At 42.6% G+C, this 17,382-nt stretch overlaps 1 protein-coding gene and 1 long non-coding RNA gene across 5 annotated transcripts in view; one reads left to right on the top strand and one right to left on the bottom strand.

Moving 5' to 3' along the window:
* The window catches only part of NEGR1 (neuronal growth regulator 1), a 694,269-nt gene that overhangs the window by 420,691 nt on the left and 256,196 nt on the right, over positions 1-17,382 (top strand). For all 4 annotated transcript variants that reach the window (XM_006121060.4, XM_006121061.4, XM_075936237.1 and 1 more), the window contains exon 4: positions 15,599-15,724. In XM_006121060.4, the coding sequence (XP_006121122.1) occupies positions 15,599-15,724 (126 nt within the window). The remainder of the gene's footprint in view (positions 1-15,598; positions 15,725-17,382) is intronic.
* The window catches only part of LOC142830564 (uncharacterized), a 217,308-nt gene that overhangs the window by 169,840 nt on the left and 30,086 nt on the right, over positions 1-17,382 (bottom strand). The window lies entirely within an intron of this gene.

Raw genomic sequence — 17,382 nt, 5'->3', positions numbered from 1 at the left:
CTGCATAATGTTTCCTTTGGTATATTGTACCCATCTTATCTGCAAGCAGGTTTAACACTTTTATAACACATTTAATTGGGTGAAGTCCTGGTTCCACTGAAGCCAGTTGTAAAACTTCCATTGACTTCATTTAGGGCCAGAATTTCCCCATTCTGCCAAACAGCTGTTGAAATACTGAAAGTCTAAAAAAAAAAGGTTAAAAAAGGTGATCAAGAAATAATGTATTGTATGAGGTACAGTAAATGGATTCATGAGCTGAATAGAAAGTAGAAATGTAACCTATAGTAATGTAATGAAATTTAATGTATTAGCTAATGATGACCCCTGAAGAGTAGTCTAAGATGAAAAGTGCTTTATGAATTTTTATGACATTTTAAAGATACATTAGTTCTATTGTCAGATCATTTGGGACAATTTACTGGCTGCAGTATACACAACAACTTACTATAGAAACTAAAAGCTATGTTCATGCTTTTTTCTAGTTTTATCAAATTAAACTACAATATGTGTAAGGTTTGCCTTCTGTTGAGGTTTTCCCTGGATAGTCCCTCTTTCTGTGACAGCTGCCCCTGGAAATCTGTAAGGTTGCTGTACTGTTCGTTATACATTATGTGCAGACTTAGAATAGCTCTCAAAAAATAAATCAAGGACTGTGCCAGGATTGTTGCAGTGATAGCACATTGCCCCTTCATGTTTCACTGCATCATAGTGGTGCTTTCTCTCTAATGTTGGTAAGAAGCATGTATCTGAAGGGAAGCAAGTTTCTGTACCCCACTGAAGAGAGTTGTCTACTGACACCACCAATCCTAAGAGTACTTGGGTATTCTCTTGCTTGAGGTGCGGTGTTGTGCCCTCTCAGAGTGGGTTTTTAGAAATACATGCATTCCTACACTTGTTTCTACCAAAGTGAAGGCTGAATCACACCAGAGACCTGGTCCTTCTGTGATGTGTTGCTTTACGATTAGTGTGTAATGTACTTCCTGCTGTTGCTGCCTAAAGGGAACTCAGCTGTTACAGCTCTGATTTTAAACAATATTTTATATCTTTTGAATGGAAAAATTAAGTAGAGTTGCATCAAGCTGTGCTGCAGAGCTTTGAATTTTGGAGAACAAATGTTTGCGGACTCTCACGGTCACTTCTGTTTGCCTGTTTGCAGAAACGAGTGCATAAACATTTGTGCACCTAAGCTGCCAGAAAAATGTTCTGCAAAGTAAAGGGAGGATTCATTTGAGCTATTGAAACCAGTTATACTGAATCCCCTCATTATTAGATGGATTAAATTTTTGCCAATTGTCATGTGCTAAGCTGCCTCAGTCCTTAACTTGATGGAGAACCACAAGGTGCTGTTCCCCTGTTTATTTTACCCAAAGTATCTGATCTAATAGGTGTTCTCTGACCACACCTAGCCCCCCACACCCAATAGCCAGAGTGCTCAGGCAGGATGTAGAAGAGATGGATATAAACCCCCTCTCTGGTGTGATGTGGAGCAGAGATTTGAATCAGTGTCTCCAACCTTGTAGCACAGTGCCCTAATAGGGTATTCAGAGGTAAATCTCTCTACATCTCTCCCACAGAAAGTGTTCCACTTTTTATAAAGTATTCATTTGGCCAGATCAAGAATTACTCTACAGCCTGGTAGTAAGAGCTTTCCCCAGGGAGATGGGAAAGGGAAATTGGGGTTCTAGAACTAACTTCCTTTTGAGGGGAGGTCTTATGCCATATCTGTTTCCTTGACATTTCCTACCAGCTTCTTTTAGGTAGCTCCCTACCCAGGATGCTGGCTTTTGTGACTCCTTGTTTTGTGCTCCTAACTCTTCACATCTTACTATATATTTTAGAAATGTACAGCTGTCTATCTGTGAGTCCATTTGTTCAAAATCACCTCCCAAATGGTAAGAGCTAGGACCACCATATTTGTTATGCATCTCTCTCTGGTGTCTTAAAGCAAGATAAGGGTTTGATTCTGCAAGAACATTGGGAAGTGCCTGGAATTCAATTGGAAGGGAAGGGTCTCGTAGGAGGGACAGTTATACTGTATAATGACCACAAGGGGCAGCAAGGGGCCCAATATGGGAACCAAGACACCTACTGGGGCAGCAAGGGGCAGAGATGGAGAAAGGGTCAGCTATCTACTATATATTTCAGAGAGTTTGACTGTTTGTATGTCTGCTTGTCTGTGTGACTGTCAATCCCCCATCCCGGGCACATGCTGCACTCGTCTATGAATTTCTATGAAATTCCAGCAGACTATTTTAGGGGGTTTTTTAATATAGGAAAGTGTGTCTATTTTCATCAAAATGTTAAATTGTCATTACCAAGATTTGTTTTGTGAATACAGTTTCATAATTAATCAATAATGAGGGGAAACAAAAGGATGGATGTTAGAAATGCTATGAAGAAAAAAGTGGTAATATTTCCTTATTGCCTGGATGCATGGGGCATGAAAGAGAAAGTCAAAGATTGTTCATGGTTATGGATCTATTTGACAAGGAAATAGTGAAGGTTGGTAGATTGGCTCAGAGCCTCCTGGAATTGACCTCAATCTCCTAGTGACTATTAAAGGAAATCTGGGAACTTTAAATAAGCCAAATTCTAGTCAGCAGCACAATGGGGCTAAGGCAGGCTCCCTACCTGCCCTGGCTCTACTGGGCTCCCGAAAGCAGGTGTACTATATGGCTTCTATGTGGGGGACAGCCAACCCCCTGCCTAAGCCTGGTAAAAGTGAGTGAGGATGGAGGAGAGTGAGTGATGGTAAAGGAAAGATGGAGTGAACAGAAGCAGAGTCTTGGAGAAGGCGTGGAGCAGGAGGCATATCAAGGTTGTTTAGGTTTGTGTGATTAGATAGATAGTTGGTAACTGTATTGGTGATGGTATTCCCCATTCTGTCACTGTGCATGTTACGAGATATAGGTATGGGTGGAAGAATGCAGGTCAGACATGGAAAGAGATGTATGAGTCAACAGTGTATATATGGAAGTGGAAATTATGAGCAGTTGTGATCATCTATAAAAAGGATATGAAGGAAGATGGGAGGTAGCAAAAATGGAATTTTCTAGGACATCGGCCAACAGCAGGAAGGATAGCATAACTGAAGTAATGAACAGATGGTGGTGGTGGAAGAGAGAAATCAGGAGAGGACTGAATGACAAAAGACAAGGAATGGCAAGATTTCAAGAAAAAGTAGGAGTACAGAGAGTATGTCTACACTACAGATTTTTTTCAGAAAAACAGCCTTTTTAAAAAAAAACCTTCAGTTACGTTCACACTGCAATCGCATATTTTTGGAAAGAAAATCGAAAGAACAGAGGGGTTTTCCCGATACTGGTAATCCTCATTCTATGAGGAATATGCCTTTTTCCAAAAGAGCTCTTTTGGAAAAAGGAGTGTGTGGACAGGGAAGAGGGAGTTATTTTGAAAGAAGAGGAAAGAGGAAAAAGCACAGGTGCCCTGGTGGTCAATCTATCCATTGTAATCACAGCTGAAATGTAAGAGCACATCCATTCAGTGTGAACGCTATGTTTTGAAAAAGCAGATCGCTTTTTCGATGCGTTTTTGCTGTGCGGATGCTCGCTTTCAGAAGAAGTTTTTTTCCAGAAGATTTCTTCGGGAAAAGCTTCTTCCAAAAGAAGCCTGCAGTCTAGATATAGCCAGAGAGGTTAAGGGAGATGAGGATGGAATTTAGCCAGGGAAATGCCATCAGAAAACTTGCTTAGAGCTTTAATGGAGTAGAGCATGTAAAGGTGAGCTGAAGTTAGAGGAGAAGAATTAGTGGCAATAGTTGTAAATGATATGTGTATGTTTAAATAAAAGAAGACAGATGGGAAATAGCTGTAAAAGCAGGTGGAATCAAGAGTGGTCTGTTTGAGCGGAAAATGTGACATGGTTTTATTTTGAGAGGAACTGGCCAGAAGAGATTAAACGTAAGGGCAGTAAAATGGAGGGATTGAAAATTACAGGTCAAGTAACTCAGTAGCAGTGAAGAAAAGGAGTCAAGGGAGCATGTGGCTATGATACAAGGGAAGAGCAAAGGAAAACCATAGCAGGGTAGACAGGAGATAAAGGAGGAGATGGTATTGGAAGGGGATAGGAAGTGGGAAATCACAGAATTTTCTTGATGAAGAAAATTCTACCTACCCAATACAGTTGAAGGAGACTAAGAGAGCTCTTATATCCTTGGATAAATAAAGTTAAAAGTTTGAATTGCAATAGCTCCTATGCAGTGATTCATATCGTACAAAAAGAAACTGAATTCTACCTTATAGTCTTTCCTATTCATATATAATGGCTCCAAATAGAAATTATTTTCAGTAGTTTTGTTGGAATATTGAAGGGACATTATGAAGTAATTTAAGCCTGAAGAGGTCAAATTTTCAACTCAGCATCTCAAATTGCAGGTGCGATTTTGTGCGCAATTTTGTTTTCAGTCATGATTTCCTTCTTTTGCTTGAAAATTGAATAGTTATTTGATTGGGTAGTTACCTGATTTTTTTTTTGATGCATATAAAGTTTCCTTGTTTGTATGTCGGGGGTGGGTGTGATTGTTGCCCTGGTTTTGAAAGCCATTTTTGAAAATTGGGTCCTAAATATTTCATAGCCGGTTATTTTGCTGGTGTAAATGAGCACCACTTCATTAAAATAATGGTAGCTACACCAGCTTTCACAAGTTGGAGACTTGCAGATAAATCTTTAGAAAGATGTTTTTTGGGACTGGTACCGCAAGATGCTCAGCATCCTCAATTCCCATTGAGATCAATGTTAGCAGATTTGCATCTTCCATACTGGTGTTTGTATCTTTAAGTAAAATAAATCACTATAGTTAACAGTCGATTTTGTGGATGGGCTTGATTTTCCATTCTTCCTTTTCTTCAGTGGGCCAGGTAAGGCAGGTTATCCTTAAACCTATTTGTTTGTCCCCAGTTCTGGCCCTGATCCCCAGTATCATTTAGAACAGCAGCAGAGATGATATACATTGCACTAGTTCACAACACCCCTCTGTTGGTTATCATGCCAACACAGAAAAGCTAGATCACACATATGATACCCTATGATAAAAGAGAAGTGGGTTGGTGAAACCTTTATGCCATGGAAGTACCCCTAGAGAAACAGAGTATTCTGTGGCAATGAAACATGCCAAGCAAATAACCATTAGTTAACTCACCCATGCTTGTTTGTGCATGTAGCAGAAAAATGAGAACATTTTTCAAGGAAGTCACATGAGTTAAGGCTACTGGAAATATGTATATTATAATAGTTACTTAACCTGGAAAATATTCAACCATGCAAAGCATGTATTTGCATCAGTCTACTATATAAATTTACTTTAGAGAAGACCAGTTACATTTGAGTTTACCCTACTCTTCCAAGTAACTTTTTATTAACATAGTTTTATTCTGTTTTATTTTAAAGATAGAAACTTGGAACTTACATTTAGAAAGCTAAAAATGCGTAGTTCTGTGGCACTTTAGGGTATGTCTACACATCAAAGTTAATTCAAAATAACAGCTGTTATTTCGAATTAACTTTCCTAGCATCTACACAGGCAAACCGCTATTTCAAAATAAAATTGATATAGTGGGGTTCTCATTTTGAATTTGGTAAACCTCATTCTACGAGGAATACCGCCAAATTCGAAATAGCTAATTTGAAATAAGTGCTGTGTAGACGCTTAGGCTACGTCTAGACTACATGGCTCCGTTGATGGAGTCATGTAAAATAGTTTATTTGGCATAGTCAAAGAAGCAGGGATTTAAATAATCCCCGCCTCATTAAAATAAAAATGGCTGCTGCGCTATGCCAATGATCAGCTGATCCGGCACAGCGCAGCAGTCTAGACGAGGTTTACCGGAGCAGTCAACAAAAGCTTCCTTTGTCGACTGCACCGCATCTAGACTGCCACTCTGTGCCGGATCGGCAGTGGCCATTTTTATTTTAATGAAGCGGGGATTATTTAAATCCCCACTTCTTTGACTATGCCGAATAAACTATTTTACATGGCTCCGTCAACAGAGCCATGTAATCTAGACGTAGCCTTATTTCAAAATAGGAGGCCTCCAGCCCTTCCCAGTTTCCCCTGGTGGCCACTCTGGGCCAAACCAGGAAAACTTCTCTACTCTCCCCCAGCCCCGGAGCCCTTAAAGGGGTAGACTTTGGCCATAGTGCATGTGTCAGCTACAGGCATGCCAGCACAGAGCCAGCAGTCACTGACCCTCACCCAGTGGCTCCAGTATGAGCCAGGCAGCCAGTGCCAGCCAGCCGTCCCCCGCCCAGTCCCCCAGCTCCCAAGAGCCAGACAGGGGCCAGAGATGGCAGGCACCCTCCTGGACTAGTGCGGAGATCATGGACCTCATTGAGGTTTGGGGGGAGGCCTCCAATGTCCATGATCGCCGCACTAGACAGAGGAAAACCACCAAGTATGGCCGCATAGCTGCCACCATGGCCACCAAAGACCACACATGCACCCAAGAGCAAGTGCGCATGAAGATTAAGGAGCTGCGGCAGGCGTATGCCAGAGCCACTCAGGGCAGCTCCTCAACAGAGGCAGACATCTGCCCCTATTTTGACGCCCTAGACTGCATCATGGGGGGCGGAACGGTCCATGCCACCCTGGGGGGCACCGATCCGGGCGCGGAAGGCCATGACCAGGCATGGAGGAGGAGCTGCAGGAACTGTCACAGAGGGTGCTACGCCGACAAGACTCCTGAGCTGTCCCAGCAGCGGAGTCACCAGGGTCATCTGGGGAGGCCACACCAGGTGAGTGCCATCACTGTCCCTTTCCCGGGGGCATGGAGAGGGAGACCAGGGACCGCGTGCATGGGCCTTGCTTACCGCGGATCACGCAGCAACCTATGCATGTGCGAGCATGTGCGGTGCCACCCCTGGATAGGTGACTCCAGCTGCCTGCCACACACGTGTGTGAAGAGACATGACATGCTCTTGACCCCGGGGCGCGAAACAGCAGAATGCCCTCCCTTCACAAGCCCCCTCTACACAGAGGCAGGGGACATCTTCCCCCCCCACCTCGGCCACACTGTACATAGTACAGGGGCATGGGTGCAGTCTCAGGACAGCTCCCACTCCTGGGGATAGCCAGACATTCTGACCATGGCCTCTGTGCAAGAACATCGGCTCTGACGGTGCAGGGCACAGTCATCTTCATCTCACAGAGGGGGTCTGGGCTTCACCCACTGTGTCCCCAGGGAGAACTGACCACTTCTCTTCTTTCTCCACAGTCGCACCAGCTGCGCGTGCAGGGTGCACCACCCCACCCAGGACATCCTCATATACCTGAGGGCTCAGCAGGTCCACCCAAACACTGCAGGAGTACCAACAGCAACACCTGGGGGTCCTGTGAGCCCTGCACCGCACTTTGGACCACTGAGTGCAGGACGACTGGGAGTTCCGGTGGGAGCTGCTTGCCCAGGGTCGTGCCATCTGTGAACACCTGCAGACCCTGGTGCAGAGTGTGCTGTCTTGTGGTGCTCCAGTGCCTGCTGCCTCCCCAGCTACCGCTCCTCCTCATACTCCTTCTCCCCCTCCCGCCTGTCCCTCCTCAACCTCCACACCCTCCTCCCTATCCCCTCAGGGATGCTAAGGCCCCCGCACCTGCTGTGCTGGAAGACAGTGGGTCCGGCGAGACCCTCACCCCTGAACCCTGAGCTTCCCCTCCCCCTTCTTCCCCTTGCTTCCCCCTTCCAGCTCCTTCCTCCCAGTTTTCTTCCTCTCTTCTCCCCTCTCCCGCCTCCTTTCCCCAGTCTCCCCATAGTTTCATTCTCCTCCCCCCCCCAGTTTTGTTAAATAAAGAGAGTTTATATTTTTGAAAATACGTGTATTTTATTTGACATCAGGAAAGGGGGCTAGGGAGGGGATACGTGGAAGGACGTGAGGGAGTAATGAGACAAGAGCCTCTGGTGGTGCAGACCAGGGAGGCTCTGAGTGCTCCTCAGGATAGACACTGTCCCGCAGGGCTTCCTGGATACTGACAGCTCCCCAATGGACCTCCCGGATGGCAGCCTGCAGGAAGTGCAGCAAGGCGGATAGTAATGTGTCCACGAGATGCACTGGAGTGCCCAGGGGCAGCTCTGGCTCCATGTTGCAGAGTGCTATGGTGTCCTGAGTAAGGGCAACCAGAGCACTCCAAGACACAAATGCTTTGCTGTCCCTCATCGAGGCAGGCAAGCAATCAGGGACACATTGTCCCTTTAAGCACAGGCCTCAAATAGCCTCAGGCAACAGCCACACACAGACACTCCTGACCTGATGCCCTGCCTGACCTGGTTCCGGCCAGCCTTAAATCCGAATCAGTGTCTACTCAGTGTGGACGTGGTATTTCAAAATAGAAAAAGGCTATTTTGAAATGCATTTTGTGTGTAGATGCATTATTTCAAAATAACCTATTTTGAATTAACTATTTTGAAATAAGATACTTCGAATTAACGCTATAGTGTAGACATACCCTTAGAGAATAACAAAAATATATATAGTATCATCAGCTTTCGTGGGCAAAACCCACTTCTTTAGATGAGCTAGAGACTCTAGCTTATCTGAAGAAGTGGGTTCTGTCCACAAAAACTCATGATACTATATATGTTTCTGTCAGTCTCTAACGTGCCACAGGACTACTTGTTGTGATTAAAGTTACAGACTAACTAACTGGCTACTCTTCTGAGACATTTAGAAAGCTAGTCATGATTAACTTTAGGGTGACTAAAGCCAGAACTTTTGCAAATCATACATAGTATTTTTCTGTCAATTTAACCTAGATACCTAAGGTATTATGGACCTCTTCTTTGGGGCCTCAGAAACAGGCTTATTATGTATTCCGTGTACATGAAAGTACATGCATCATGGCAGGAATTAAGAGCATGCATTTGAAATTTTTGTCTTTTGCCAAATCATTTTATAATGTGAATGATATTTAACTCTGGGAGATTTTAATTTAATAATGATCCTTTGGGCTTCTTTCCTGACAAATGGGCATATTTTATCTCATTTTTAGGCAATGTAGGTCACAGCTGTCCACTTTCTTCTTTTGTATAGTGCTGTCTTTTGCAGAGTGAATTAGAGTAATGGATTAATTTAAGGAATCTATGTGGGGAATCTGATGAATAAAATTATCCTTTTTATGTGGAAATAATTCTTGAAAATAGTAATGAATGTGTGTGTTTTGGGTTATTAAATGAACTGGGAAAATAGTGGATTATTTTTGAAAATTTTGAAAACTGTGGCACATTCTGAAATATGTTTTTATTGTTATATAAATGTACAAATCTATTTCAAACAGCAAGGCAGAGTATTGTACTCTTCTCTTAAGGGAGATTTAAGAGCCTTAGATTTTTCTTTCAACTGTGTCCCCTCCACCTTGCCATCCCAGACATTGGCAGAATTTAATTCCAAATAATGCACTGCAAATATAGTTAATTTGCTTTGTTCATAAAATGTATATTCCTCAATTTAAGTGAATTTAGAGGATGTGGAAGTCCAAGACTTCAAAAACTCTTTCTTTTTTGCAGTCTCTCTGGCTTGGACATATTTCTTAGCTTTCCTTATGTAACTCCCCTTTTTTTCTTTGGGTTACCTGGGAGCAGGCAACACTCATCTGTATTCTGATGTTGTTAACATGAAGGGTGTGTCTAGACTACATCGCTCTGTCGGCAGAGGGATGTAAATGAAGCACTTTGAAAGTGCAAATGAAGCCAGGATTTAAATATCCTGCACTTCATTTGCATAATCACATAATGATGCTCTTTCGAAAAAGGGCTATTTTGAAATTGAACCTGCAGTCTAGACCTCATTTTTGAGGTTTACAGGTTCTTTCGAAAAAGTGCCCCATTTTCAAAAGAACCACGTCTAGACTGCAGTTTCAATTTCAAAATAGCGCTTTTTCAAAAAAGAGCCATTATATGATTATGCAAAGGAAGCACGGATATTTAAATCCTGGCTTCATTTGCACTTTCAAAGTGCTTCATTTATATCCCTCTGTCAGCACACCCTAGGGAGATCCTGAGCATCCCAGTGGTGATATCAGATAGGTGGGAATCCTCTAGGCCCACCATTCAAACAGCCACATTAGGCCCCTGGGCAAGCTGGGCAGGAGAAGGGGTGGAGCAAGGGGGATGAATTGGCGCTGTGCTCCTGGAATGGGTGAAGCCTGAGTGGAAGGGCAGAGCTGGGAAAACCAGCCCTCAGAGCTGCCCAGACTGTGCCACCCAGTGCTCCAGTGGTGATTTAAAAGGTCCTCAGCAATAAATAGCAGCAGCTGTGGCCAAGAGTTCTGGGCCCCTTAGAATCACCACGCCTGGTTGCCCCATTTGCCTCCCTCCCCCTGCCTGGCTGCAGTCCCTTTGCTCCTAAAGGAGTTTAAAATTGGCAGTGCCTCCACCTGGCTGGACTCTGAACACACTCAGGGTAGGTCTACACTGCAAAGTTAATTTGAAATAATGGACTATACATGCAAACTGCTATTTCAAAATTAATTCAAAATAGCGGAGCGCTTAATTCGAATTTGGTAAACCTCATTCTACGAAGAGTAATGCCAAATTCGAAATAGCTATTTTGAATTAAGTGCTGTGTAGACACTTAATTCAAAATAGGGGGCCTCTAGCCCTTCCCAGGGAGCCCTGATGGCCACTCTGGGCACAACCAGGAAAACTTACTCTCCTCTCCCCAGCCCCGGAGCCATGAAAGGGGTAGACCCTGGCCACAGTGCCTGTGCCAGCTCCAAGCCTGCAAGCCCAGAGCCAGCAGTGGCCACCGGGGCCCCTGACTCAGTGGCCCCAACACATAAGCCAGCAAGCCACTGGCAGCCAGCCCTCCACCACTCCCCAGGAGCAGTCTGCCAGCTCCCACGAGCCTGACAGGTGCTGGAGAAGGTGGGCGCCTTTCTGGACCAGGGTGGAGATCATGGCTTTTATTCAGGTTTGGGGGGGATGCCCCCAACGTCCATGATCTCCGTACTAGATGGAGAAATGCAGCTGTCTATGGCAGGATAGCTGCCAGCCTGGCCACCAAAGGCCACATGCGAACCCAGGAGCAGGTTTGCATGAAAATCAAGTTGGTCTGGCAACCCTGGGCCCTAAGCTTCCCCTCCCCCTTCTTCCCCTTGCTTCCCCCTTCCAGTTCCCTCCTCCCAGGTTTCCCCCTCCCCTCTCCCACCCTCTCTCTTCCCCTCTCTCACCTCCTTTTCCCAGTCTCCCCAGAGATTCATCTTCCCCTTCCCCTATTTTGTTCAATAAACCCAGTTTCTATTTTGTAACATATGTGTCTTTTGTTTGACATCAGGAAGGGGGGCTAGGGAAGGGTAAGTGGAAGGATGTGAGGGAGGAATGGGGCACAAGCCCCCGGTGGGGAGGACCGGGGAGGCTCTGAGGGCTCCTCAGGGTAGACACTCTCCCTTAGGGCCTCCTGAATCCTGACAACACCCTGATGGACCGGATGGCAGCCTGCAGCAAGTGCAGCCGAGCTGATGACAACAACCCCACGAGATGCACCGGTGTGCCCAGGGGCAGCTCTGGCTCCATGTGACCGAGTGCTGTGGTGTCCTGAGTTCGGGCACTCAGGGCACTCCAAGACAGGACTGCTTTGCTGTCCCTCATCGAGGTAAACCAGCAAGTGGGGAACCCTAAGAACTGTCTGTCCGGGGTGGGGGTAGAGTCCCATTAAGCACAGAACTCAGTTAGCCTCAGGCAGCAGCCCACAACTAAGTCCTAACCTGATGCCCTGCCGGCACTGGTTCTGGCCAGCCTTAACTTCGGTTCAGGGTCCACTCAGTATGGACATACTATTTCGAAATAGCAAAACACTATTTCGAAATAGGTTTTGTGTGTAAATGTGTTAATTCGAATTAGCTTAATTTGAATGAACTATTTCGAATTAAGTTAATTCGAATTAACACGGTAGTGTAGACATACCCTCAGTGGCATGCCTTGGGAGGCTCCAGGAATAAACCCATTCTAATACCACAAATAATGTGTGTCATGGCCCTAACTAAAAAATACCAACCACAAATAATATACATTCAATCTACTTAAATTAGATTTAACCAAGCTCTCTGCTGCCAAACTCCCTGCCCTGGCAGCTCTACACCCTCTGCCATGATGTTGCCGGGCCAGAGAATCCCAGATCAGAGAGATTCAATCTGTGCTATGTTGTACACACATATGGGGGCAGCACATGGCAAAACCTGGGGCTAGCGTTGAGAATACTTTGTAGAAGTTGGACACCTAGAGCCTAGGCTCAGAGACCCACTCTACAGCCCTCGCCTTGTGGAAGAGTATAAACAAAGCAGGCCACCGGTGAGAAGGGTTTAGTCCACCTTTGTATACATGTGTGTAACCTTATGACCATAGCAATGATCCTTAAACATGCTTCTTGTCAGAGGTAAGCAGCAAGAGTAAGAATTGCACAATTGGAACCTTGGATTCACTTGCTGAGTCCCACAGAAAAAAACCAGGTACTGAAATAAATAACTAATTAGAAATGGATGCAGAGTTATTGTAGCCATGTTGCTCCCAAGATATTTGAGTCACAAGGTGGGTGAGGTAATATTTTCTATTGCACCAACTGCTGTTGGTGACTTAGACAAGTATGGGAGCATACATAGAGCTCTTCTTCAGGTTCGTGTCCTGAGCGTCATCACTACATGTCTGGTGTCCGAGAACATTTCCCAGATCTGAAGAAGAGCTCTATGAAGCTTGCCTTTTTCACAGCAGAAGTATGTCCAGTCAAATATATTGCCTCACCCTCTTGTCTTTCTTAACTAATATTGTCTATTAAATTTCCATCTTATTTCTAAAGTTGTATAGTCTCAGAAGTAGTGCTTTTCCTATGCAGTGCAGTTTTGAAAAGTGCTGAAACATATTTTTTTTCCAGGATGTTATTCTGTATAAGGTGTCTGTAGGCCAGATTCAATAAATGTTCCATCCACTCACTCCATTCTCAAAGTCTGTACAATGCTGCAAAATTGATTTGTGTTCATTTTTGCAGCCATACGCAGGTTCTTGTGGCAAAGAAGCTTGACTGTGTTGTTTTTATTGATTCTGCTTCTGTGTAATTGTATAGATCTTTTTGACCAAACTTACCTGGTATCTATTGTGAAGATAATTTTGAATGATGCAATTGTAAACATCAAAATAAAATGCTGGTTAGTATTTGACTTTTGATAATCATACCCTACATTTGTATTAACTGAGGCTTATACAATAGATGTATCCCAACTACTTTATAAACATGCTTCTATAAATCAAGGTTATTTGGATTTCAGATCTTGGGATCCAAACAAATATTGCATATACACCAGCATTTATTGCATATTTCCTTTCTCACTTGTTTGTGGAGTAGTTCAGGCTTTCATGTTCAGTTCACACTATGCTTAGCAGCAACTATGAAAAATGATCAGGCTCTGTTTTACAGCATAGCTTCCGCTAGTTATGTCACATGCCTTCCCTGACCTTTGTTTCTCTCTTTCCATCCTTAAAGATCCCAGAATAGGTACTCTCATGGCTGCCTTTATTGTTTTAGCATGGAACTACCTTACTTTAAACTCTGCAGAGAGGGCAGATACCTGGGGACTCAGACATTACCTTTTGTAGTGTAACCTTTCTGCCAGGTAGATCTAGCAGCAGCCAAGATCAAAATCTAGAGATTCCTCTTCATCCATCCAACACAGAACTGGCTCGAGCTCCCATCTCAAAAACCTGGGAAATACATGCTGCACCCCTCAGCACCTTTGAGAAGCAATGCTTCCCCACTTGCAAGCACAGAGGCTGAGTATAGAAAAAAACTTTTAATAAAAGAGAGGGAAATAAGTTGGCATAAATTTGGGGAAACACCACAAGCGGACTCCATAAATAAAACCAGTAGTAAAAGACCCCTTCACATGCCCAACCCTTTTCTGCACTCTACTCACTGATGCTGCCCTTGGTTAGAGCAGACCCAGATTTCAAAGTTCTCCTTGCATCCTGAGTGCAGGAAGTAAAGAAGCATCTTATTCACTCTGCTGGTCACTCACCATTCACCTGCTGGTTACTTACAACTCTGCCACCACCACTCTGCTGTTCCTACTGGCTGCCGCACTGACTGCTTGCTTACTGCTACTCCCACTGGCTCACCAGACAACCACTCAATGCTTCCATCCACTTGTGGTGGATTTGATTCTGGGCAAAACCCAATGACCGCAGCTCTCAGTGGTTTCAGCTCTTGGCCAACACACAGTTCAGCCACAAGAAAAGTTAGCATACACTGGAGTAAATTTAAAATGATAAAAGAGATTCCTTAGGGAGCTTTTTTAGATCTACCCTTGAAACAGTGGGGAGAAACAGATTGAGCCAGTGCCCTCATGCCTGGAGGGCATCTAGACTGCTGATATAGAATCCTACCCTCCCTCCACTTAACTTCCCAGGGCTCTGGCAGTGGAGCCTATGTCCATCCAAGTTTCTTTACTCTGATGTTTTTTCTCTCCTTTTGAACTAAGTTAAACAGAGTCTGACTTTTCTGCATTTCCACAATAATTGCAAGCATTGGTGATCATATTTCACAATTTTTGCATTTAGTGTTAGAACAATTTGTGACCCCACAACAATCAAATTGATTACCATGGGCAAAACAGCACTCTCTCAGCTGAATATTTTACACATCTAAGCAAAGTAGGAGTAAACTGTATTTACATAGATACACCCAGGGTTTCTCTCTCATTCCAGCTGGCTGTACTGGAAGCATTCATTCAGGCCTTGCTTACATCAGGAATTCTACTTATTTTCCCCATAAGGTTTTTTAAGTATTAAATGGTCCATAATTGTACTGTAATTTGAAATGGTAAACCCTATATCTGTAGATATATAATCATAATACTAATACTTTATTATTATTTGATTAACTCTTTCATGGTAAATTATGGTCTTTGATAGCCAGACACACATTCTGTCTGATTCTCAACATTTACAGTCTCTAGCTCATGCAGAGTTGAATTTTTGCAAAGAATGGCACACAGTATATAGTAGATGCTGAATCATTCGGGCAACTTCTCAGTGAGTAAACACAGTCCCAGTTGCTGCGATCAATGTCTCTCTTGAATGTATTGGTACTGAAGGACCAATGGGGAAAAAGGCCATAAAAACTTACTTTACTCACTAGTGTAAGGAGATATAACTTTAAAAACGCACATGTGGAAAATTGAATCAATAGGGAAGTACTATTTTTGCATAATCAGAGAACAACAGTATTTTAATTTAATATCTATTATAGATTAACATGAGCATATCCAAATTTTGCTACATAGGCAGTGTATTAAGAACCGCAGAGTTATTCCAAATTTTCATAAAGTAGAGCAGATTACAGTTGAACTAGTGTTTAGTATGGAGCATCCTGATCCATGGGTTGTACCTTTGTTTAAATGATGGAATAGTTGTGGGCACATCTAAGCAATTCTGAACCAGGACATTGTTTACAAAAGGTCATGGAAACCTTCGTAGCTAAAAATTTGAACACACACACACACTTTGGATTTCCTGATAGATGTCTATCATCTGAGAACTAAAGGAAATTAGTATTTTTTTTCAGTGTAATGCAATTTTTTTAAAAAAAGTTTCTCCATGTTCCATTTCAGTTTCTCCGAAGATATCTCGTATTTCAACTGACATTATTGTGAATGAAGGAAGCAATGTTACACTTGCTTGCTTGGCCACTGGGAAACCAGAGCCTTCCATTTCTTGGAGACATATCTCTCCATCAGGTAAGCACAAAACCTTTTTTAATCCAGAGTTTTTCTGTTTCCTGCATAAAGCTCATTGCCATTCATGCCTTTATAGATTAGAGAGATATTCTATAAGAGCCAATACAATTTTTAATCATTTATAAATACCAGCTAATTAATACTCAAAACAAACTTGCATTAGTAGCAGTATTTTCATTTTTAGATGAGGAAATTGAAATTGAGAGATTAAAGTGAAAATTTCAAAAGTGACAACACACATTTTATGTGCCCAGTTTAGAACATTTGAACCAGATGTACAGAGAAGGTGAGCAACTGCAAACTCCAATTAAAGTCAGTGAGGACTGTGGGTGCTCAGCACTTGATAAACTCAGACCTCTAGGCATAAGGTTATACACACAAATTGAAATATCAAACATTCAATTACAGTTTTGGAATTTTGGGACTAAGTGACTTGCCTAAGGACACAAGAGAGAGAGTCAGTGTTAGAGACAGGATGAGAATACCTGGGTCGCAGGTTTATGCTCATTTCAAGTGACCATAATAATCTATCAAACAGCAAAGGAATCTTTCAGATGCAGTTCCCTATACCTAAAAAGAAACATTAAATTGACTATGTGCTGATTTAATAATTTTTATTCCACCACCTATGAGCCTTGTGATAACTTTTTCAGTATAATAGCAGAATCAAAATGGTTTAAAATTAAATAATACATGAAAAATTGCAAACAAACGTGACATCTAAAGAAATTTTTCTATTCATTTTTTCTATTCTTGAATATGTTTTCTGATTCTCATTCCACACACAGAATTCTTTTTATATTAAGTAATTTTATGTGGCTGACAAACAGTTTTAAGTATGATTACAAAAATATTTTGTGGGAGCCTCTGTATATTCCCACTGCAAGAATACCTTATTTCAAGTTGTGTTCATTGAGGAATTCTCATAGCTTGAAGGAGTTATGATGTACTCCATTGCCTGAGGCTGTATAAGAGAGTTCCACCCTTCAGTGGTTTCAGTTCCAGTCTTTCTCTGTTGTTGACAGCTTAGAAAATTTCACTTCCACGTGTCAGAGCTTTGGCTTTGACAATCCTCTGTGTTTTATTTCCAGCAGGATTGTCCTCTGCTGCCAAATGGACATGGTACACAGCATTGGTACTGGATCAGGAATGTTTTTATGTGGATACTTTTGTTTATTCTAAACGTAAAGAGTCTGTTGTACTCTTTCACTGATTTCAGATAACTTTTCTGAAATCTACTGGGTAGTTTGTGACTATGCTATCATTGAATACTGCATTACTGTAATATAAGACTGATTTGATGATAGTTCAATAACTAAAATATTATTTTCTCCTTTATTTACTTTGGTCTTAATTATTTGGTTTGAAAGTTTGCTGGAGAGGTTTTATGATTTGTCATTTCTTTCTAGTTGCTTAGTCAGATGTTTGGATACTTTTCGGTTAGAATGGATGAATTAATGTGTTTTTACATTGACCAGATTAAAAATAATTATTTACTATATGTGGTAGAACATGGTGTGCTTTGCCTAAAAGTAAGGCTGAGCAATAGTTTGCTTTACAAAACAAGATCTGAAAAATTTACTATTGACCTTCAAACCAGAGACAATGAAATCTGTTTCAAGTAACCACTAATAAGTCAGAAAAAATCATTTGCATCA

This window comes from Pelodiscus sinensis, chromosome 9 (assembly GCF_049634645.1).
Source record: "Pelodiscus sinensis isolate JC-2024 chromosome 9, ASM4963464v1, whole genome shotgun sequence".
Classification (NCBI taxonomy): Eukaryota; Metazoa; Chordata; order Testudines; family Trionychidae; genus Pelodiscus; species Pelodiscus sinensis.
Note: the sequence above shows the minus strand (reverse complement) of the source record. Positions and strands in the feature narration are given on the sequence as shown.